Below are 23,125 nucleotides of genomic sequence, written 5' to 3'. Positions count from 1 at the left end.
CAAGTCCCACCACGCCATTCCATAGAAACATAGAAAATAGGTGCAGGAGTAGGCCATTCGGCCCTTCGAGCCTGCACCGCCATTCAGTATGATCATGGCTGATCATCCAACTCAGAACCCTGCACCAGCCTTCCCTCCATACCCCCGATCCCTTTAGCCACAAAGGCCATATCTAACTCCCTCTTAAATATAGCCAATGAACTGGCCTCAACTGTTTCCTGTGGCAGAGAATTCCACAGATTCACCACTCTCTGTGTGAAGAAGTTTTTCCTAATCAAGGTCCTAAAAGGCTTCCCCTTTATCCTCACACTGTGACCCCTCGTTCTGGACTTCTCCAACATCGGGAACAATCTTCCTGCATCTAGTCTGTCTAATCCCTTTAGGATTTTATACGTTTCAAGCAGATCCCCCCGCAATCTTATAAATTTCAACAAGTATAAGCCTAGCTCATCCAGTCTTTCATCATATGAAAGCCCTGCCATCCCAGGAATCAATCTAGTGAACCTTCTTTGTACTCCCTCTATGGTAAGAATGTCTTTCCTCAGATTAGGGGACCAAAACTGCACACAATACTCCAGGTGTGGTCTCACCAAGGCCTTGTACAACTGCAGTAGTACCTTCCTGCTCCTGTACTCGAATCCTCTTGCTATGAATGCCAGCATACCATTCGCCTTTTTCACTGCCTGCTGTACCTGCATGCCCACTTTCAATGACTGGTGTATAATGACACCCAGGTCTCGTTGCACCTCCCCTTTTCCTAATCCGCCACCATTCAGATAATAATCTGTTTTCCTGTTTTTGCCACCAGAGTGGATAACTTCACATTTATCCACATTAAATTGCATCTGCCATGAATTTGCCCACTCACCCAACCTATCCAAGTCACCCTGCATCCTCTTAGCATCCTCCTCACAGCTAACACTGCCGCCCAGCTTCGTATCATCCGCAAACTTGGAGATGCTGCATTTAATTCCCTCATCCAAGTCATTAATATATATTGTAAACAACTGGGGTCCCAGCACTGAGCCTTGCAGTACCCCACTAGTCACCGCCTGCCATTCTGAAAAGGTCCCGTTTATTCCCACTCTTTGCTTCCTGTCTGCTAACCAATTCTCCATCCACATGAATACCTTACCCCCAATACCGTGTGCTTTAAGTTTGCACACTAATCTCCTGTGTGGGACCTTGTCAAAAGCCTTTTGAAAATCCAAATATACCACATCCACTGGTTCTCCCCTATCCACTCTACTAGTTACATCCTCAAAAAATTCTATGAGATTCGTCAGACATGATTTTCCTTTCACAAATCCATGCTGACTTTGTCCAATGATTTCACCGCTTTCCAAATGTGCTGTTATCACATCTTTGATAACTGACTCTAGCAGTTTCCCCACCACCGATGTTAGGCTAACCGGTCTATAATTCCCCGGTATCTCTCTCCCTCCTTTTTTAAAAAGTGGGGTTACATTAGCCACCCTCCAATCCTCAGGAACTAGTCCAGAATCTAAAGAGTTTTGAAAAATTATCACTAATGCATCCACTATTTCTTGGGCTACTTCCTTAAGCACTCTGGGATGCAGACCATCTGGCCCTGGGGATTTATCTGCCTTTAATCCCTTCAATTTACCTAACACCACTTCCCTACTAACATGTATTTCACTCAGTTCCTCCATCTCACTGGACCCTCTGTCCCCTACTATTTCCGGAAGATTATTTATGTCCTCCTTAGTGAAGACAGAACCAAAGTAATTATTCAGTTGGCCTGCCATGTCCTTGCTCCCCATAATCAATTCACCTGTTTCTGTCTGTAGGGGACCTACATTTGTCTTAACCAATCTTTTTCTTTTCACATGTCTATAAAAGCTTTTACAGTCAGTTTTTATGTTCCCTGCCAGTTTTCTCTCATAATCTCTTTTCCCCTTCCTAATTAAGCCCTTTGTCCTCCTCTGCTGAACTCTGAATTTCTCCCAGTCCTCAGGTGAGCCACTTTTTCTGGCTAATTTGTATGTTTCTTCTTTGGAATTGATACTATCCCTAATTTCCCTTGTCAGCCATGGGTGCACTACTTTCCTTGATTTATTCTTTTGCCAAACTGGGATGAACAATTATTGTAGTTCATCCATGCGATCTTTAAATGCTTGCCATTGCATATCCATCGTCAACCATTTAAGTGTCATTTACCAGTCTATCTTAGCTAATTCACGTCTCATACCTTCAAAGTTACCCTTCTTTAAGTTCAGAACCTTTGTTTCTGAATTAACTATGTCACTCTCCATCTTAATGAAGAATTCCACCATATTATGGTCACTCTTACCCAAGGGGCCTCTCACGACAAGCTTGCTAATTAACCCTTCCTCATTGCTCAATTCCTTTGCCTAAAAAGTCCTACCACACCATCCCTTTGCCTAACAAGTCCCACCATGCCATCCCTTTGCCTAACAAGTCCCACCACCCTATCTCTTTTCCTAACAAGCCCCACCACACCATCTTTTTTCCTAACAAGTCCCACCACCCCATCTCTTTGCCTAACAAGTCCCACCACACCATCTCTTTGCCTCACAAGCCCCACCACCCCATCTCTTTGCCTAACAAGTCCCACCGCACCATCTCTTTGCCTCACAAGTCCCACCATGCCATCTCTTTGCCTCACAAGTCCCACCTTGCCATCTCTTTTCCTAGTTTGTTGACTATTGAATGAGCACTTGCCTTTGACACCATAATTTTTTAAGCAGGTGAGGGATGCAGTCATTATAACAATCATTTGGGTACTTTTGCCTTTGGGCAATGATGGGAGATTGGTCAGCAATATCTTATATGCTGCATCCACATCACTGGAGAGCTGTATGATACAGATGTGAGAGGGGAGGGGAGGTGGCAGTGGAGGGAGGAGTGGGAGAGAGGACTCAGAAGGGGGACTGGGAGGGGTGTTGGGGGGAGTGAAAGCGGGGATTGGGAGGTGTGTGTTGGAGGGCATGCATGGGGGATTGGGAGTGGGCGAGTGCAAGAGCAGAGTGGCAGGGGAGTGGGGGGAGTATTGGGAGAGAGTGGGTATGAGTGGGAAGAGGAAGCAACAGAGGAAGTGACAGGGAGAGTGGGAGGAGGTGAGGGTGGGTACACGGGAGGAGAGACTGGTAATGGTCATTTAATATCTCTTTCCATTAGATGTTAACTTAATGGACCCTTGCAACTTGGGTGTATGTCCAACAAAGATTGCTAAGATGAGGTATGTTGAGGTTTGTTTTAAAACGTATCTCAACTTCAGACAAATGTGCATTAATGGAAGAGTTTATAGAAAGTCCATACCAGGCAAAATCCTCCCCACCATTGAGTACACTTAACTGCCACAAGAAAACAGCATCCAACATCCACATCCATGCTCTCTGCTCATTGGACAAAGAGGTCCAAGCAGACTGGGGTCCCACACCATCAGGTTCAGGAACAGTAATTACCCCTCAACCATCAGCATGGATACCTTCACTCACCTCCACCCTCAACTCATTCTACAACCCTATGGACTCTTTTTCAAGAACTCTGCAACTTGGCACAATCCGTCTTCTTTTGCGCATTGGTTGTTTGTCAGTCTTTGTTATTTATAGTCTTCCACAAATTCTATTGTACTTGCAAGAAAACAAATTTCAAGGTCATATCATATACGTACCTTGATAATAGATTTACTTTGAACTTTAACCTTTGATGTAATAAAGATGGGAAAGTGGTGCTAAGTGTCATTGACGCAGTTCAAAGTACATTTATTATCAAAGCAGGTATACGACATCCAATCCTGAGAATCGTCTCCTTACAGGCAGCCACAGAACAACGAAACATAAAAGAACCCATTAAAAAAGTGAAGACTGCCAGACACCAATGGGCAGAAACAAAATTAAATCGTGCCAACAATAAAAGTAAGCAAATAATTTTCAGAACTGAAGTTGACAGAAGTGAGTGCACTGACACGAAGCCAGTCGTCACTGCAGCCAGTCCAGGAGCCTGTTCGTTGCAGGCCACGGCCTCAGTTCAGCGCACTGCTCAGTAAACCTTGCCGAGCAGCGAGCTGAATACCAGCCCGTTCATCACCTCCTGACCTTTTCAATCTGGCCCGGCACTTAAATCGTCCAAATCTCAGGTCGTTCCTTGCTCTCGGGACGCGGGCTCTGCTGGTTCGATGCTCTCTCGGCTCTGTGCCTGAGACCACATATCACTGTATGTTTCGATGTACTGTACATGTGACAAGTATGGCTAATCTTTAATCTTTTCATAACTTATACACACACACACACACACACACACTTTATGGTTCAGAGAGACCATACAGATTTTGCTTGCTTCTACTGTTTGCATGATTTGTGCTTTTTCCCTTTCTCTGCGCATCGGGTGTTGGCCTTTAGTTTTAATTGGGTTCTTTTGGATTTCACCCTTTGCAACTGCTGACAAGCAAGGAGATCTCAGGGTTGTATAATTTACACATTCTTTGATAGTAAATGTACTTTGAAAGTTCGAAACACACACACGCATGAACAGAGCCCCACTCCATTTCGAGGTGGTCTTTAAACTTACTCAGATGGTAAACGCCAGCTTTTTGGGAAGATGTTGTAATCTTCTGGGTATTGCCTTAGCATGCGATTTAAGTTCATGACCAGCAAATCCTTCATACAGATTTCGTTCATCCCAAGAAAGTAATTCATTTTCTGTGCGAGGAAAAGAATTATCAATCCATGCAGACGGTATACCAGTATGACGTGGCATACGTTCAGTGACCATTTTACTAGGTGCTCCTGCTCCTTAATATAAAATATCTCATCAGCCAACCATGTGGCAGAAACTCAATTAATAAAAACATGCAGACATGGTCAAGAAGTTCGATCATTGTTCAGACCAAACATCAGAATAGAGGGGGAAGAATTTGTGATCTAAGTGACTTTGACCGTGGAATGATTGCCGGTGACAGACAGGGTGGTTTGAGTATGTCAGAAACTGCTAACCTCCTGCGATTTTCATGCACATACCAAGAATCAGTGAAAAGCTTGTCTTGCCGACTGTTCACACAGATCAGTACAATGAGACAGAACAGGGTAAAATAATCAAAGTACAGAATAAAGTGTAAAAGCTACCCAGAAAATGCAGCACAGGTAAATGACAAAATGCAAGATCATAATGAGGTAGGTATTTAGGAGCACATCTAAATATCAAGGGTGCACAGTACTGTAGTGATTTTATGTATTGCACTGTACTGCTGCCACAAAAAAAATCTAATTTCATGACATGTGTGAGTGATGATAAACCTGATTCTGATATGGGTGTCTATTGCAGACTGAGTGGGAAGTGGGGCAGGGGGAGGGGAATGAATCATGGTTGGGAAAAGGGAAAGGGAGGGGGAGGCACCAGAGAGACATTCTGTAATGATTAATAAACCAATTTTTGGAATCAAGTGACCTTGCCTGGTGTCTCAGGGCTGGGTGTGTCTGCACCCCCCCACCCCTGGCCACTCCTTCTCTGCCACCTGTCCCACACCCCTCCTGGGGTGCTCCACCCTCGCCATTCCCAAAATCCTTTGTTCCCGCCAGAGTTACAAACTCGCTCTCTGCTCCACGATGACAAATACTGTACTGTGTGCAAAAGTCTTAGGCACATCATAACCATTATGTCATATGGCGTGGGCAATCACGGTCTCCTGACCGTGATTGTTCTCAGCAAATGTTATCTACAGAAGTGGTTTGCCATCGGCTTCTTCTGGGTGTTGTCTTTACACGATGGTAGGGATGGATTCTCAATATTCCTGGATTTCAGTGCTTTAAAAGGGATAGAGAGGGGGGGACAGGGGAGGAGGGGTGGCATTACTGGTCAGGGATACTATTACAGCTACAGAAAGGGTGTGTAATGTAGCAGGATCCTCTTTTGAGTCAGTATGGGTAGAAGTCAGGAACAGGAAGGGAGTAGTTACTCTATTGGGAGTATTCTATAGGCCCCCTGGTAGCAGCAGAGATACAGAGGAGCAGATTGGGAGGCAGATTTTGGAAAGGTGCAAAAATAACAGGGTTGTTGTCATGGGTGACTTTAACTTCCCTAATATTGATCGGCACCTGATTAGTTCCAATGGTTTAGATGGGGCAGAATTTGTTAGGTATGTCCAGCATGGATTCCTGTCACAGTATGTTGACAGGCCGACTAGGGGGAATGCCATACTAGATCTAGTATTAGGTAACGAACCAGGTCAGGTCACAGATCTCTCAGTGGGTGAGCATCTGGAGGACAGTGGCCACCGCTCCCAGGCCTTTGACATTATCATGGAAAAGGATAGAATCAGAGAGGACAGGAAAAATTTTAATTGGGGAAGAGCAAATTATGAGGCTATAAGGCTAGAACTTGCAGGTGTGAATTGGGATGATGTTTTTGCAGGGAAATGTATTATGGACATGTGGTCGATGTTTAGGGATCTCTTGCTGGATGTTAGGGATAAATTTGTCCCGGTGAGGAAGATAAAGAATGATTGGCTGAAGGAACCATGGGTGACAAGTGAGGTGGAATATCTAGTCAGGTGGAAGAAGGCAGCATACATGGTCTAGGTAGCAAGGATCAGATGGGTCTACTGAGGAATATAGGGTAGCAAGAAAGGAGCTTAAGAAGGGGCTGAGGAGAGCAAGAAGGGAACATGAGAAGGCTTTGGCGAGTAGGGTTAAGGAAAACCCAGGCATTCTTCAATTATGTGAAGATCAAAATGATGACAGGAATGAAGGTAGGACCGATTAGAGATAAAGGTGGGAAGATGTGCCTGGAGGTTGTGGAAGTGAGCGAGGTCCTCAATGAATACTTCTCTTCGGTAATCACCAATGAGAGGGAACTTGATGAAGGTGGGGACAATATGAGTTGCCTCACAGGTAGATAGGGTAGTTAAGAAAGCTTATGGGGTGTTAGCTTTCATAAGTCGAGGGACAGAGTTTAAGAGTTGCGAGGTAATGATGCAGCTCTATAAAACTCTGGTTAGGCCACACTTGGAGTACCGTGTCCAGTTCTGGTCGCCTCACTTTAAGAAGGATGTGGAAGCATTGGAAAGGGTATAGAGGAGATTTAACAGGATGGGGCCTGGTTTAGGGAGTATGGATTATGATCAGAGATTAAGGGAGATAGGGCTTTACTCTTTGGAGAGAAGGAAGATGACAGGAGACACGATAGAGGCATACAAGATATTAAGAGGAATAGATAGAGTGGATAGCCAGCACCTCTTCCCCAGGGCACCACTGCTCAGTACAAGAGGACATGGTTTTAAGGTAAGGGGTGGGAAGTTCAAGGGGGATATTAGAGGAAGGTTTTTTACTCAGAGAGTGGTTGGTGCGTGGAATGCACTGCCTGAGTCAGTAGTGAAGGCAGATACACTGGTGAAATTTTAGAGACTACTAGACAGGTATTTGGAGGAATTTAAGGTGGGGGGTTATATGGGAGGCAGGGTTTAAGGGTCGGCACAATATTGTGGGCTGAAGGGCCTGTACTGTGCTGTATTATTCTATGTTCTATGGTTAACCCACCCCCCCGCCCCACCAAACCATCGTCAATACTCTTCAGAGATTGTCTGCCTGGCGTCAGTGGTTATATCACCAGGACTGGTTGCTCATATGGCCATCCAGCAGCTGCCCCCATGGCTTCGCGTGACCCTGATCAGTGGGGGGGGGGTCTAACCAGGTGCTACACCTTGCCCAAGGCTGACATGCAGGCTAGCGGAGGGAAGGGATGCCTTGTAACTACAGCATCAACATCAGGAAATTTAAAAGCTGAGTGGAGTTTCACAATGGTGCAGGTTCTGGGGGTGGGGGCGGAATGGGAGCTTCTCATTGGCTCTTCCGTGGGTCAATTACCTGGTACCGCTTTAGCGACAGGGCTTTATCCCGTGACACGAAAGTGTCCGACCAGTACAATATCCATTGCTCCTCTTCGCCGACCTCTTTCAACCCAAGGAGTGCGGCTGCACGGCGAACTGTGAAAGAAACAATGCCAGTTCAGTCTGTGATTGTAGACTGGAGACCCATAGATTGCCGCCGTCGCAGGAGGGAGGAAGAAAGGAAGGTGGGGGACTGGAGAATGGAGCAACACCGGAGCAACAAATGAAGGAATGGGGAGGGTCTTCATAAACACGAGAGGGTCTGCAGAAGCTGGAAACCCAGAACAACTCATGCAAACTGTCGGAGGAACACAGCAAGTCAGGCAGCATCTAAGGTATTGAATACACAGTCGACGTTTCAAGCCGAGAACCCTTTTCCATCCTCATGTAGGGTGCAGGTGAATCCGAGAGATTCTTACTCTCCAGACACTATTTTTCAGATTTCCTGCAAACTGCAAACTCACATTTCAAGGACATTTTACAACTCAAGTTCCCTGCTTTTCTTTAATACACAACTTGCATTCTTTTGCACATTGGTTGTTTGGCAATCTGTGTTTACGTGGAGTTTTTATTGTAAATTCCATTGTAGAAAGCATGGCAGCGCCTCTACTTCCTTGAGAGCCTGTGGAGATTCAGCGTGACCTCTAAAACTTTGACAAACTTCTATAGATGTGTGGTGGAGAGTATATTGACAGGCTGCACCACAGCCTGGTAGGGAAACACCAATGCCCTTGAACGGAAAATCCTACAAAAACCTGTGGATGCTGCCCAGTCCATCACAGGTAAAGCACATCTACGTGAAATATTGTCACAGGAAATTAGCATCCATCATCCGACTCCGTCCCTCATTGCTGCCAACAGGAAGGAGGTATAGAAGCCTCAGGACCCACACCACCAGGTTCAGGAATGGTTATTACCCCTCAACCATCAGGAAGGAGGTAGAGAAGCCTCAGGACCCACACCACCAGGTTCAGGAACAGTTATTACCCCTCAACCATCAGGAAGAAGGTACAGGAGCCTCAGGACTCACACCACCAGGTTCAAGAATGGTTATTACCCCTCAACCATCAAGAAGAAGGTACAGGAGCTTCAGGACCCACACCACCAGGTTCAGGAATGGTTATTACCCCTCAACCATCAGGAAGGAGGTACAGGAGCCTCAGGACTCACACCACCAGGTTCAGAAACAGTTATTACCCCTCAACCATCAGGAAGGAGGTACAGGAGCCTCAGGACCCACACCACCAGGTTCAGGAACAGTTATTACCCCTCAACCATCAGGAAGGAGGTACAGGCTCTTGAACCAAAGGGGTTAACTTCACTCAACTTCACTTGCTCCATCACTGAAATGTTCCCACAACTTGTGGATTCACTTTCAAGGACTCTTCATCTCATGTTCTCGATATTTATTGCTTATTTATTGTTTATTGTTTCTTTCTTTTCGGATTTGCACAGCTTGTTGCCTTTTGCACTCTGGCTGACCCCCAAGTTGTCGCCGTCTTTCATTGATTCTGTTAAGGTTTTTATTTCATAGATTTATTGAAAATGAATCTCAGGGTTGTAGATGGAAACGCATACCTACTTTGATAATAAATTTTACTTTGACTTTGACTTCGTCGACACCATGATTGATTAACTAATCACCTACTTAATGTGAACATTTTGAATAGAGTCAGGCAGATTGACAGAATCACATAATTACAATGGTAGCACGTCCCTTTCTGTTACAGGGTAGAGGCATGGCACCCTGAATATACAACTACACAGAGGTTTAAGTGTCCTGAACTAGGCCTTAAGAGGCAGGGATATATCTTTCACAAAGTGCCGATACTGATCTGATGCCTTCTCTCTATGTAGTTTCAGCTGGGCAGAGTCAGAATGTCCCACACACAATGGTCGGTTTCACCAATCACAAAGTATTAGTGAGTCCTAATGAAGGGTCTCGGTCTGAAACTTACTTTATCTTCTGCAATGAAGGTCCTCCGTCTCTGACGATCTTCAGGACTCCCTTCATCACGTCGGTGGCTTCTCTCCGTTTTCACTAATGTCAGCCTTGCAAGCCCCGGGTGGAGACTCAGGAGTATCGTCAGCACTCAGACGTAGAAGGAATCGTCATTACTGTTTACGTAACAATTCTGAGCTGAACCCCCAGATCCCGAGGACTGCTGGACCACTGTTAGTTTGACCTTTACCCTTTGACCTGTTCGGCGTGGGCGATCCTACCAAGAGCCAAAGCACAAAGCGCCGACCCCAGCCAGCATAGCTCTCTGGGTCGTTGAGGTATGCAAGCCTTCAAACCACAACAAGGCTGTGGACCTCCCGTAATGTTGGCTCTTTATCCAGCTCTCTAATCTCCTGAGTTGCTCCATTTTGCTTGTGTTACTCTGGATTTCCAGCATTTGTCAGTTGGAAATTAAGCTGCTTCATCATTATGTGCCGTGTCATATGACGTCACCATTATGCACCGTGTCGTGTGATGTGGGCAATCACAGTCTTTCCATGACCATGATTGTTTTTGGCAAAGTTTTCTACAGAAGTGGTTTGTCACTGCCGCCTTCTGGGCAGTGTCTTTACAAGACGTCTGACCCCCCAGCCATTATCAATACTCTTCAGTGGTGGCATAACCTGGACTTGTGATCTGCACTGGCTGCTCATACAACCATCCACCACCTGCTCCCTTAGCCTCACATAACCCAAACTGGGGGGCTAGGCAGGTGGCAGGTACTACACCTTGCCCAAGGGTGACCTGCAGGCTGGCGGAGGGAAAGAGCGCTTCACACCTCCTTTGGTAGAGACGTATCTCCACCCCGCCAGCCAAGGGGTGCACTGGATTTGTTTTTAACACAATCCCGTCCATCATACACTCCATACACAGTGCTGGATTCCAAGTGAACCGTGGGGCGGCCCGGTAGCGTAGCGGTCCACACAACGCTTTACTGTACCGGCGACCCGGGTTCAATTCCCACCACTGCTGAATAGACTCCTGAAGCTCTTCTATCCCTGAGGTTGAATTATTGTTTTTGGAGCAAATTAACTCTCCTCACAATTAGAAACCAGAAACACACCAGAGATTAAACACAAGAGGTTCAACAGATACTATAAATTCAGAGCAACACACACAATATATTCCACCTTGGCTCCCCCGCTACAAGTTCTCTCCTATTCACCCATCTATCACCTTCCCTGAACACCTCAATCCTCCCCTCTCCTCAGACACTACCAACCCCCTCCCCCACTCCAATCCCAGCTCTCATCCGTGCTGGCTCTTCACAATTCCTTCCAACCTCCCTCTCTGAGGCAGACCGTTCTGTCCTCGGTCCCCCCGCACCCACACCTCAGTGAGTTCCGCGCCCACCATGATGCCGAGCTCTTCCTCCGCCATCTCCGTCTCCGAGCCTATTTCTTAGGCAAGGACGCCCACCCCACACCAGTGACCCCTTCTCCCATCTTTAACCCTCCTCCTCCTCCTGGACACCCCACCCTGGTCTTTTGCCTGCTCTGGACCTTTCCATTGCCAACTGCCGATGGGACATCAACCGTCTCGACTTCAACATTCCTCTCCAATTCCAACCTCACTCCTTCTCAACACTGCGCCCTGCACTGCCTCCGCACTAATCCTAACCTCACCATCAAACCCGCAGATTAGGGAGGTGCTGTAGTAGTCTGGTGAACTGACCTCTACCTTGCTGAGCCCCAGCGCCAGCTCTCAGACACCTCCTCTTACTTACCCCTGGAACAGGACCCCACTAAGGAGCACCAGGCCATTGTCCCCGACACCATCACCAACCATATTGACTCTGGGGATCTCCAACCCACCCCCACCAACCTCATTGTTCCCTCAACCTGCACCTCCCATTTCTACCTCCTACCCAAGATCCACAAACCTACTTGTCCAGGTAGACCCATCACTCGCTCTTCATCTTTTCAATGACTTCAAGTTCCCTAGCCCTGGTCGTCTCATTTTCACTACGGATGTCCAGTCCCTACACACCTCCAGCCCCCATCAGCCTTAAAGCTCTCTGCTTCTTTCTGGACACCAGACCCAACCTGTTCCCCTCCACCACCACTCTCCTCCCTCTGGCGGAACTGTTCCTCACCCTCAACAAATTCTCCTCTGGCTCCTCCCACTTCCTTCAAACTAAAAGGTGAAGCCACGAGCACTCGCGGGGGTCCCAGCTATGCCTGCTTTTCCATCGGCTACGTGGAACAGTCTATGTTCCAAGCCTACACTGGTATCATGCCCCAACTCTTCCTACACTACATCGATAACTGCATTAGTGCTGCTTCCTGCACCAGTGCTGAACTCGTCCACTTCATCAACTTTGCCTACAACTTCCACGCTGCCCTCAAATTTACCTGGTCCATTTCCAACACTTCCCTTCTCTTTCTTGATCTCTCTGTCTCTATCTCTGCAGAAAGTTTATCTACTGATATTTTTTATAAACCTACTCATTTTCACAGCTACCTGAACTATACCTCTTCCCAGCCTGTCACTTGTAAAAATGACATCCCCTTCTCTCAGTTCCTCTGGCTCTGCCGTATCAGCTCTCAGAATGAGGCTTTTCATTCCAGATGTCCTCCTTCTTCAATGAAAGGAGCTTCTCTTCCTCCAACATCAATGCTGCCCTCACCTCTCTTCCATTTCACGAATGTCTGCTCTCACCCCATCCTTACGCCGCCCCTGCAGGGAGAGATTTCCTCTTGTCCTCACCTACCACCCCACCAGCCTCCGCGTCCAGCACATAATTCTCTGCAGCTTCCGCCATCTTCAACGGGATCCCACCACCAAGCACATCTTTTCCTTCTCCCCACTTTCCGCTTTCAGTAGGTATCGAATCCCACACGACTCTCTTGTCCATTTGTCCCTCCCCACTGATCTCCCTCCTGGCACTTACCCCTGCAAGCGGAACAAGTGCCACACTTGCCCCACACTCTCCATCACTACCATTCAGGGCCCAAACAGTCCTTCCAGGTGAGGCGACACGTCACTTGTGAGTCTGTTGGGGTCGACTACCTGTTGCTCCGGGTGTGGCCTCCTGTATATCGGTGAGACCCAATGTGGACTGGGAGACCTCTTCGCCGAGCAATAAACACTCCGTCTGCCTGAAAAAGTGGGATCTCCCGGTGGCTACCAGTTTCAATTCTATTTCCCATTTCCATTCAGACACGTCAGTCACGGCCTCCTCTACTGCCACGATGTGGCCACCCTCAGGTTGGAGGAGCAACACCTTATATTCCGTCTGGGTAGCCTCCAACCTGATAGAATGAACATTGATTTCTCGAACTTCTGCGAATTTCCCGCCCCCCACCACCCTTCCCCGTTTCCCATCCCCATTTCTGACTCTCACCTCATCTCCTTACCTCCCTCAGGTGCTCCTCTCCCTTCCCTTTCTTCCACAGCCTTCTGTCCTCTCCTATCAGATTCCCCCTTCTCCAGCCCTTTATCTCTTTCACCAATCGACCTCCCAGCTCTTTACTTCACCCCCACCCCTTCTATCACCGTTCACCTGCCACCTTGTACTTCTTCTTCTCCTCCCCCCACCTCTGACTTCTCATCTCATTTCCAGTCCTGATGAAGGCCCTCGGCCCGAAACGTCGACTGTTTTAGTTGTTCCTCTCCGCGGCTCATGGCGGATTGGGCGGTAACCTTGCCGTTTCGTTCACATCTGTCTGTTTTTTACCAGGCCGAGTCGCTAGCTTGACGCTCAACCCAGCACGGATGGAAGGCGTGCAAGGAGCCAGCCGGACTCGAACCGCCACTCGGCTCGAAGTCCGGTGCGGATGCCACTACACCACCAGCCGGCAGAGATGCTGCCTGACGTGCTGAATTCCTCTAGCATTTAGTGAATGCCGCAGAGATTACTATGGCCAGACTTTGTAGCCCTCACGCTGAAATGGCTCCCTTCCCTGGCACTGTGGCAACGTTTTCAGATGTTTACAGTAAAATCTTATGGAATAACCTTGTTTACTCCTCCGTCGCTCAATGCAACAGCTTCCCCAGTCTCTCTCCCTGCAGCTGAAGCCCTCGAACAAATCTCCTGCGCACCAACTCAGGGGTCTTGGCATTCATCTCCAAGTGAAGGCTCAGGAGAAGAGGCAAGAACTTTGGCGAATGAGGATCATGCAACCTTCCAACCCATCTTCTGGGACAAATTCTGTGAAATTCTTGCCCCTGTTTCCTTCTCCAGCCGGGGAAGATCTGTCCCAGCTTGTCCTCCTTCCCCCCACCTCCCCCTCCTTCTTATCCTGGCCTCTTCTCCCTTCCTTTCCAGTCCTGACAAAGGGTCTCGGCCGGAAGTGGCAACTCTTTATTTCCCAACATAGATGCTCCCATCGTTCCCCCGGATGAATCACCCAATTGAGCATGGGGACGGGTTTATTTGGTCAGCCTAAACAGTTGTGAGCCACAGAATACACACTGAGCTCCCTATTCACATGAACGCAAAATCTCCCGTTATAACGGGTGCTGCGGTCCCCCACTAACTTTAACACAAGAGATCCTGCTGACGCTGGAAATCCAGAGCAGTGCACACAAAATCCTGGAGGAGCTCAGCAGGTCAGGCAGCATCTGTGGAGAGGATTGAACAGTCGACGTTTTGGGCCGAGGCCCCTTCATCAGGTCTGGAAAGGAAAGTGGGGGGTAAGAAGGTGTGGAGGGGAAAGAGTACAAGCTGGAAGGTGATAGGTGAAGCCAGGTGTGTGTGTGTGTGTGTGTGTGTGTGTGTGTGTGTATGTGTGTGGCGGGGGGGGGACGGAGGATGAAATAACGAGCTGGGAGGTGATAGGTGGGAAAGGTAAAGGGCTGAAGAAGGAATCTGATAGGAGAGGCGAGAGGGCCATGGGAGAAAAAGAAGGAAGAGGGAAACCAGGGGAAGATGATAGGCAGGTGAAGTGGAGAAAAGATGCCAGAGTGAAGAATTGAAGAAGAGGTAAGGGGGAGGGGAAAAATTACTGGAAGTTAGAGAAAACTAACTTCAGAGGTGCGGGGGAGATCTGATAGAGATGTATAAGATTATGAGAGGCATGGAGAGTGTAGACAGACAGTATCATTATCCCAGGGTTGAAACGACTAATACCAAAGGGCATGCACTTAAAGTAAGAGTGGGTAGCTTCAAAGGGGATGTGAGGGCAAGTTTATTTTTCCCCACATAGAGGGTGGTGGGTCCCTGGAATGCACTGCCTCGGGTGCTGGTAGAGGCAGAAACGTTTGGGATGTTTTTGGAGATGTTTAGATAGGCCCCTGACTGCGAGGAAAATAGAGGGATATGGACATTGGGTCGGCAGAGGAGACTGGCTTAATTGACCATTTCATTGGATCAGTACAACGCTGTGGGCCAAAAGGGCTTTAACAGTCTAAACGAAGCCTACGAACTAGGCCTAAAAACAACACTTACTCCCCAAATTCAGCCTAATAACTAAGCCCAAGAATACTAATTGGCTCCATAAAATTAGAGCACCTAGAATAGGATTACTCCCTGTTAACTTAATCCAGACTGGGGACACCTGCACACCCTGATACAAAAGAGATCACCAGAAACTGCACAAAGTAGGGATGACCTATCTCTTCTTACTGAGGCCCCTCCATTTGAATTGTGGCACAGTGGACAACATTCCTCGGGTCAAATTCAAAGCCCCTCCAGAGTCTTGACTCGCACAAATCAAAAACACAAGAGATTGTGCTGGAAATCTCGAGTAACAGATACAAAATGCTGGAGGAACTCAGTAGGTCAGGTAGCATTTATGGAAAGGAATAAACAGTCAGTGTTTCTGGCTGAGACAGTTCAACAGGACTGGAAAGGAAGGGGGAAAAGCCAGGATAAAAATATGGAGGAGGGAAAGGAGGACAAGCTCGATGGTGATAGGTAAAGCCAGATGAGGGGGAAGGTAGGTGAGTGTGGAGGGTGGAGGGAGCATGAAGTCAGAAGCTGGGAGCTGATAGGTGGAACAAGTAAAGGCATGAAGAAGGAGAAATCTGATAGGAGAGGAGAGTGAACCTTGGGAGAAAGGGAAGAAGGAGGAGTATCAGAGGGAGGTGATAGTCGGGTAAGAACGGAAGGGGTAAGAGACAGTTAGAGTGGGCAATGGAAGAAGAGGGAAGGGGAGAGAAGATACAGAAATCAATGTGCATGCCATCAAGGTGAAGGCCACCCAGACGGAATATGAGGCGTTGCTCCTCCAACCCGAGAGTAGCCCCATCGTTGCAGTAGAAGAGGCCATGGACCAACATGTCGGAATGGGAATAGGTTTTGGAATTAAAATGGTTGGCCACTGGGAAATCCTGCTTGTTACAATTGGAGCAAAGATGCTCGACACAGTGTACCTCAATCTATGTTGGATTTCACCGATGTAGAGGAGGCCACATCAGGAGTACCGGAAATAGTAGATTTCCAGACTGCAGATCGTGCTGCCTCACCTAAAAGAACTGCTTAGGGCTCTGAATGGTGGTGAGTGTGGTGAACCATGTATATATGTTGTAACTGGGTTACCTGTCTGGACAGGCCCCTCTGCTGACTGCTCCTGTAGCTCCTCCCACAGACCCCTGAATAAAGGTGATTGTGTCACTGCTCCTCCCTCAGTCCGGGGCAGATGCCCAGCATGGATGTTAGGCCATTTACTGTTAATAAAAGCCTTTCAGTATTTACTCTACTTCCAGTCGTTTGGAGTAATTGATAGTTGTGAGAAAAGACCAAGTTATCAGAAGATTGATGCTGATAAGAGAGATAAGAGAGAGACAATGGGGAGACATTCAAGATGCTAATATGAGAGACGAGAGAGATTAACGAAAAGAGACACAGTTCCGAGTATTGTCAGACCGGTTGCTTTGAACCTGAACTGTTTGAAGTTTGATGGACAGGCGATACCCCAGCAGGGGGATAAAAGGAACAGGTTCGCTAAGTCAAGAGGGACACCATGACACCACGAGATAACGAGACCCTGGAAGTGCGGTGTCCCCCCCCACAAGTTGGTGGGAGTTCTGGAGGTCTGATCGTGGGACCAACCATAGACGCACAGGGTGAAAAGGTACGATCGGCGGGAACCTGGTGTGTGTGTCCCCCCTTGCCTGGGTGCTGGTTCACTGCAGAAGAACGATCGTATCCGGAACGGAGGGGTCACAGTCGGTGACCTCAGAAGACATTACAAAGGGCTCGCCCGAAAGCTAACTGCGAGGAATATCAAAGGTCTGTTTGAATCCGATTTGAATATCATCATTTGCTCTCTCGCTCTCTCCCCAACAGCACAACAGTGATTACTGTGAACTATACTAAACTGAACTGAACTCTGCGTCACTTGAGACTGATCATTTTACCCCTAGACTGCGATAGAGCTTGATTGATTCCTATTATCCTAGTTCTGTGTACATGTGTGTTTTACCATTGCTAACCTGTTGCATTTATATCCTTACTATTAGAGTACAGTGTTACTTATTTCTTTAATAAAACTTTCTTAGTTCCAGTAATCCAGACTCCAACTAAGTGGTCCACTTCTGCTGGTTTGGCAACCCAGTTATGGGGTACGTAACATAAGTGGGGTTCTCGTCCGGGATTTTGAACGCTAAATTTGGGATGGGGTAAATTGATTGGGTTAAAATTCCCGAAAGAAAGAAAAGGCAAACACCAGAAATGGAGATTGAGGAATTTCGAAAGGCGCTGACCTTGGAGGCATTAGAGGATGCCAGGAAAGCGGAATTGGCAGCTGTGGCCAAATGGTTGAATCTTGTTAAGGGGAATTCGACAATGAGGAGAGCTGAGGTGCACAGAGCTATCATAGAGCATTATGTGTCTAAAGGTGTGTTTCCCCAAGGGGAGTTGGAGGTGATATCTATTGGAAAACTTGGTGGAGACGCAGTACAGGTGCAGATTGAAAAATTGAGACTCAAGCACGAGTTCCAGGTAAGGCAGCTAGAACAAGAAGAGAAACAATTAGAATGGCAAGAGAGAGAGAGGCAGTTGGAGCGAGAAGAGAGGCAGTTGAAGAAACAGAGGATAGGGAATTTGAGCTGGAGAAGTTAAAGATGACGGCAGCGCAGGGCCCATGCCGAACCAAGGTGGAGGGTTCAGGGCGACCCAGGAGGTTAGGCTGGTTCCCCCATTTGACGAGACCGATGTTGATCAGTACTTTCTCCATTTTGAAAAAGTTGCTGCAAGTCAGGACTGGCCGAGGGATAAGTGGGCTGTTTTGCTTCAGAGTGTACTTAAAGGAAAAGCCCAACAAGCTTACTCGGCCTTGTCCGCAGAAGATGCCCAGAGGTATGAGGTGGTGAAAGAGACCATACTCAGGATTTATGAGTTGGTCCCGGAAGCATACCGGCAGAGGTTCCGGAATGTGTGGAAACGGTGGGACCACATGTATTTAGAGTTTGCCCATGAGATGCAGACATATTGTGAGCGTTGGTACGCCTCGAAAGGGGTCAATGGGGATTATGACAGAGTGCTACAGCTGATCCTGATTGAGCTGATTAAAGGTTGTGTCTCTGAAGGTATGACACCCTATCTAGATGAGAAAGACGCTGATACTTTAGCCACAACTGCTAAGTTAGCGGATGAGTACGCGTTGACACATAAAACCAAGTTTACCCCGAGCAAAGGCTACCAGAAGGGTAGTCAAGAGGGTGGGGAGAGTCCGCCAGAAAAGTCAGAAAGTAAGTCGGGGACTAGTGAGAAGGATAAGGTAGACCGGGAGCAGTTTGGTAGGAAGTCTCCTGGGGTCGTATGTTATAATTGTGGGAAAGCCGGTCACTTTGCGTCCAGGTGCTTTGCCCCAAAGAAGGAGACGGGAAAAGGGAAAACGACGGTTCCGACTGGCTGTATTGAGCTGGCAAACAAACCGCTAGGGGAGAAGAGCTCTGACACAGTTCAGGAAGGGCGCGAGAGGTTTATCTCGGCCGGATTGATGTCGGTGAAGGAGGGGTTAGACCCAGTTCCAGTGCGGATCTGGAGAGACACGGGAGCTTGTCAGTCATTGATATTAAAGAGTGTTTTAGACTTTAGTTCAGAGACCGAGACTGGGGAGGTCAGGGTCATAAAAGGCATTGGGAAAGGGACTGAAGCAGTACCTTTGCACCAGATACACCTAAAAAGTGACTTGGTCTCTGGACTGGTCACGATCGGGGTGAGGCCCGAACTACCGATGAAAGACGTGGAGGTCTTACTCGGTAATGACCTCGCCGGCGGAGAGGTGTACCCAGCAGTAAGACTGACAAGCCAGCCTGCCAGCATTGAGGCCCCGCCCATGGACTCACAGGTTTATCCCGTTTGCGCAGTGACTCGGGGCATGTCCAGAAAGGCTGCCGAAGTAAATATAGCTTTGGCTGAGACGTTTTTACCAGCCTTGTATCAGAAGGGGTTAGAAAGTGAGGAGCAGCGTAGTGAAATGGAAATTAAGGTAGATTTATCATTAGCGAGGAAGGAATTTGTACAGGCATAGGAGCGAGACGAGGAGCTGATGGTTTTGGCGGAGACAGCTCTCTCTGAAGCAGAATTAAGAAGGGAGCCAGTGGGCTATTATGTAAAGGAGGGAGTACTAATGAGGAAATGGAGACCACGTACCGTGCCCACAGATGAGGAATGGGGAGTTGCACACCAGGTGGTAGTGCCGAAAATTTATAGGGGCGAGATTTTTAACCTGGCCCACAAGGTACCCCTCGGTGGACATTTTGGGGTGAGGAAGACAGTCGACAGAATTATGAAAGAGTTTTACTGGCCGAACATGAGGAAGGGTATTATTGAATGTTGTAGACGGTGTCATTCCTGTCAGGTGGTAGGAAAGCCAAATCAGGTCCTGCCAAAAGTGCCCCTTCGACCGATACCCACTTTCTGGGAAACTTTTTCCCAAATAATTTTGGATTTTGTCGGTCCCCTGCCCAGAACTGTAAGTGGGCGAGAGTATGTGATGACTATGATGTGCGCCGCCACCAGGTTTCCGGAGATTGTGCACCTGGCAGATGTCAAGGCTCCCGCAGTGGTAAAGGCACTTCTGAAATTGTTCACTACGGTGAGCCCCAGGGAAATCCAGTCAGATCAGAGGTTTGTCTTCACATCTCACACATTCCGACGGGTGTTGGATGAGGTGGGAGCAAAGCAGATTTTGGCCTCCGCGTACCACCCAGAGTCCCAAGGGGCATTGGAACAATTCCACGCAACATTAAAGACTATGATTAAAAATTACTGTCAAGAGAACGCTAGGGGCTGGGATTATGCCTTGCCTCTTCTGTTATTTGCCGTAAGGGACACGGTTCAGGAGCCATTGGGGTTCAGCCCATTTGAGCTCGTCTTTGGTCATCGGCCCAGAGGACCCCTGACCTTACTGAAAGAGAAATGGTCCAGTCCGGCAGTCCAAGTTAATGTGATTGATTATGTTTTAAAATTTCGTGAGAGGCTTAAAAGGATCTGTGACCTTGCCAAAGAAAATCTACGACACTCCCAAACTAAAATGAAACAGTGGTATGATAGGTGTGCCCGCGAACAAGTGTTTCATGTGGGCAATAGGGTCTTAGTTCTGTTTCCAGTGGTAACCAACCAATCCAGGCAAGATTCCACGGTCCGTACAAGGTAATTAAAAAGATAGACCCTTTGAATTATGTTATCGAAATGCCGGACAGGCGTAAACACACACAGTTGGTACACATTAACATGTTAAAAGCTTACCACAATCAGAAAGCAGATCTAGTTGGTGTTATCACGAAAATTAATGAGACTGGGGTGTCAAATGATACGGGGAAAACCCATCTTGAAAAGATAAATGTGGTGTCGACCAGATTGGAGAACTCTATTGTTTTGGCTAATTTTGCTGATAAAATCTCTCACCTAACCCCCTCAACAAAGTGGGCCGTTGATAAAGCTAATTAACCGGCATGCAGATGTATGTCCGGATGTCCCGAGGCGATGCAAGGGGACGGTGCATGATGTTGTTGTCACATCAGATCAGCCTATTAAGCAACACCCCTATAGGGTGAACTTGGAGAAAGGCAAGCTAGTGGAGAAAGAAATTGAACACATGCTAGCCACAGGTATTATTAGACCATCCAAATCCCTGTGTGGTTGTCCCAAAAGTCAATGGGAGCATCCGATTCTGTACAGATTACAGAAAGGTGAACGCCATCACAAAAACTGATGCTTACCCCATCCCAAGTGTAGACGATTGCATCGATAAAGTGGGGAGAGCTAAGTACATCACAAAGATCGATTTGCTGAAAGGGGACTGGCGTGTTCCTTTAACCAACCGGGCTGGAGAAATCTCAGCATTTGTCACCCCGGTTTATACGAGTATAATGTTTTACCTTTTGGCATGAAAAATGCCCCAGGGACCTTCCAGAGGATGATTAATTCCGTGATAAAGGGATTAAGGAACACAGAAGCGTATATTGATGATTTAGTGGTCTGGAGTGACACGTGGGAGGAGCACATTGTGGTGGTAGAGGAGCTGTTTAAACGGCTGTCTGAAGCCAACCTGACAGTGAACCTCGCAAAAAGTGAGTTCGGCCACGCGAAGGTCACTTATCTGGGGTATGTGGTAGGACAGGGGCAGCTGGCTCCGATGCAGGCTAAGGTGCGGGCTATCTCGGAAGTCCCCACCCCGACAGACAAGAGAGCCCTGAGAAGGTTCTTGGGGATGGTGGGGTACTATAGGAAGTTTTGCAAAAACTTTGCGGATATTACCCTCCCTCTTACTGAGCTCTTACCAAAGAATGCGAAGTTTGTGTGGAATGACCTTTGTCAACAAGCCTTCGAGAGTCTGAAGGCGATTTTGTGTCACCATCCTGTGCTGAATGCGCCTGATTTTTCAAAACCCTTCTCCCTAGCAACAGATGCTAGTGATGAAGCATCCGGGGCGGTGCTGTTGCAGACAGACAAAGAGGGGGTTGAGCACCCAGCCGCTTACTTTTCTAAGCAATTTAATATCCATCAGAGAAATTATTCCACTGTGGAAAAGGAGCTACTGGCCATCATACTGGCATTACAACATTTTGAGCTTTATATTTGCCCGTCACGGAAACCACTGGTAATTTACACTGATCACAACCCATTAGTGTTTTTGGCCACTATGAAAGATAAAAACAAAAGATTGCTCAGTTGGAGCCTGGTGCTACAGAAATTTGATATAAAAATTAAACATATAAAAGGAACGGAAAATGTGATTGCTGACTGTCTGTCAAGGTGTTGACAACTTAAAGTTCTCTGTATTAGCCAAATAGCTGATGACCCTGTATATTAGTGTGTATCTAATAATGTATTCATGCATATAATTTTTATCCCGGTAAAAATCCTTTGAAGGATAGGGGTGTGACAAAAGACCAAGTTATCAGAAGATTGATGCTGATAAGAGAGATAAGAGAGAGACAATGGGGAAACTTTCAAAATGCTAATATGAGAGACGAGAGAGATTAACGAAAAGGAGAACAGTTCTGAGTATTGTCAGACCGTTTGCTTTGAACCTGAACTGTTTGAAGTTTGAAGGACAGGCGATACCCCAGCAGGGGGATAAAAGGAACAGGTTCGCTAAGTCAAGAGAAGAACATGCTCGTCTCCATTTTCCGATCTGTTGGAGGCCGACAGCCCCCCGTCGGGTGAATCTTGGAACGGCGGGGGAGCCGGGGCGTAAGGCGGAGCGACGCGCCCAATACGCCCATATTCAGAGGCTTTACCACACTCGCCGCAAGGACGCCGCCCAGACAGTTATTACAGGGACCTGGCGGAATGCACATTTACAAGAACGCGCTCTCCCGCCGGGTACGTTTGCTTACTGGTCGACAATCCTTTCGGCGGAGGGAGTTTCTGACAACCGCCCGGTACGGAGGGTTTGTCCGGTTAACTGGGATCTGATGCGGCCTGTTGAACCGACGGATGTATCCACTGCGATTGGAGGAGTGTCGGGAGCTGCGGCAGGTCCGGATCGTATCAGTGTGGAACAGATTCGCCGTATGGACCCCTCGTTTCTGGCGGCTTATTTTAATATCATCCTATGTTTGGGAGGACTTCCCTCCCCCCTAAAGCACTCTCGTATTACTTTGGTGCCCAAGCACCCCGGGGACTTGTCATCCCCCTCTGACTTTCGTCCTATTAATATATCTTCAATTATCCTCAGGATTTTCCATCGAATTCTGGCGTCTCGGTGGTCTGATGTGTTGGAGCTCCCTTCGATGCAGTTTGGCTTCCTGCAATGGGACGGCACGTTCGAGGCTGTCACCCTTCTGGACAGTGTTCTGAGGAGGGTTAGGGAGCGTTATCTCAACGCGGCGATGGCCAGCATCGACGTTTCCAA

General features: G+C 47.7%; 1 protein-coding gene across 1 annotated transcript in view; it reads right to left on the bottom strand.

Moving 5' to 3' along the window:
• LOC134342106 (tubulin polyglutamylase ttll6-like) overlaps positions 1-11,249 on the bottom strand; it is a 70,013-nt gene extending 58,764 nt beyond the window's left edge. Inside the window, exons 1-3 of the mRNA XM_063040041.1 lie at positions 11,171-11,249; positions 7,845-7,963; positions 4,555-4,685 (exon numbers count right to left, since the gene is read on the bottom strand). Of these exons, the coding sequence (XP_062896111.1) occupies positions 4,555-4,685; positions 7,845-7,963; positions 11,171-11,249 (329 nt within the window). The remainder of the gene's footprint in view (positions 1-4,554; positions 4,686-7,844; positions 7,964-11,170) is intronic.
• Between the last annotated feature and the right edge of the window lie 11,876 nt (positions 11,250-23,125).

Source organism: Mobula hypostoma, unplaced genomic scaffold, assembly GCF_963921235.1.
Source record: "Mobula hypostoma unplaced genomic scaffold, sMobHyp1.1 scaffold_144, whole genome shotgun sequence".
NCBI classification, from domain to species: Eukaryota; Metazoa; Chordata; class Chondrichthyes; order Myliobatiformes; family Myliobatidae; genus Mobula; species Mobula hypostoma.
Note: the sequence above shows the minus strand (reverse complement) of the source record. Positions and strands in the feature narration are given on the sequence as shown.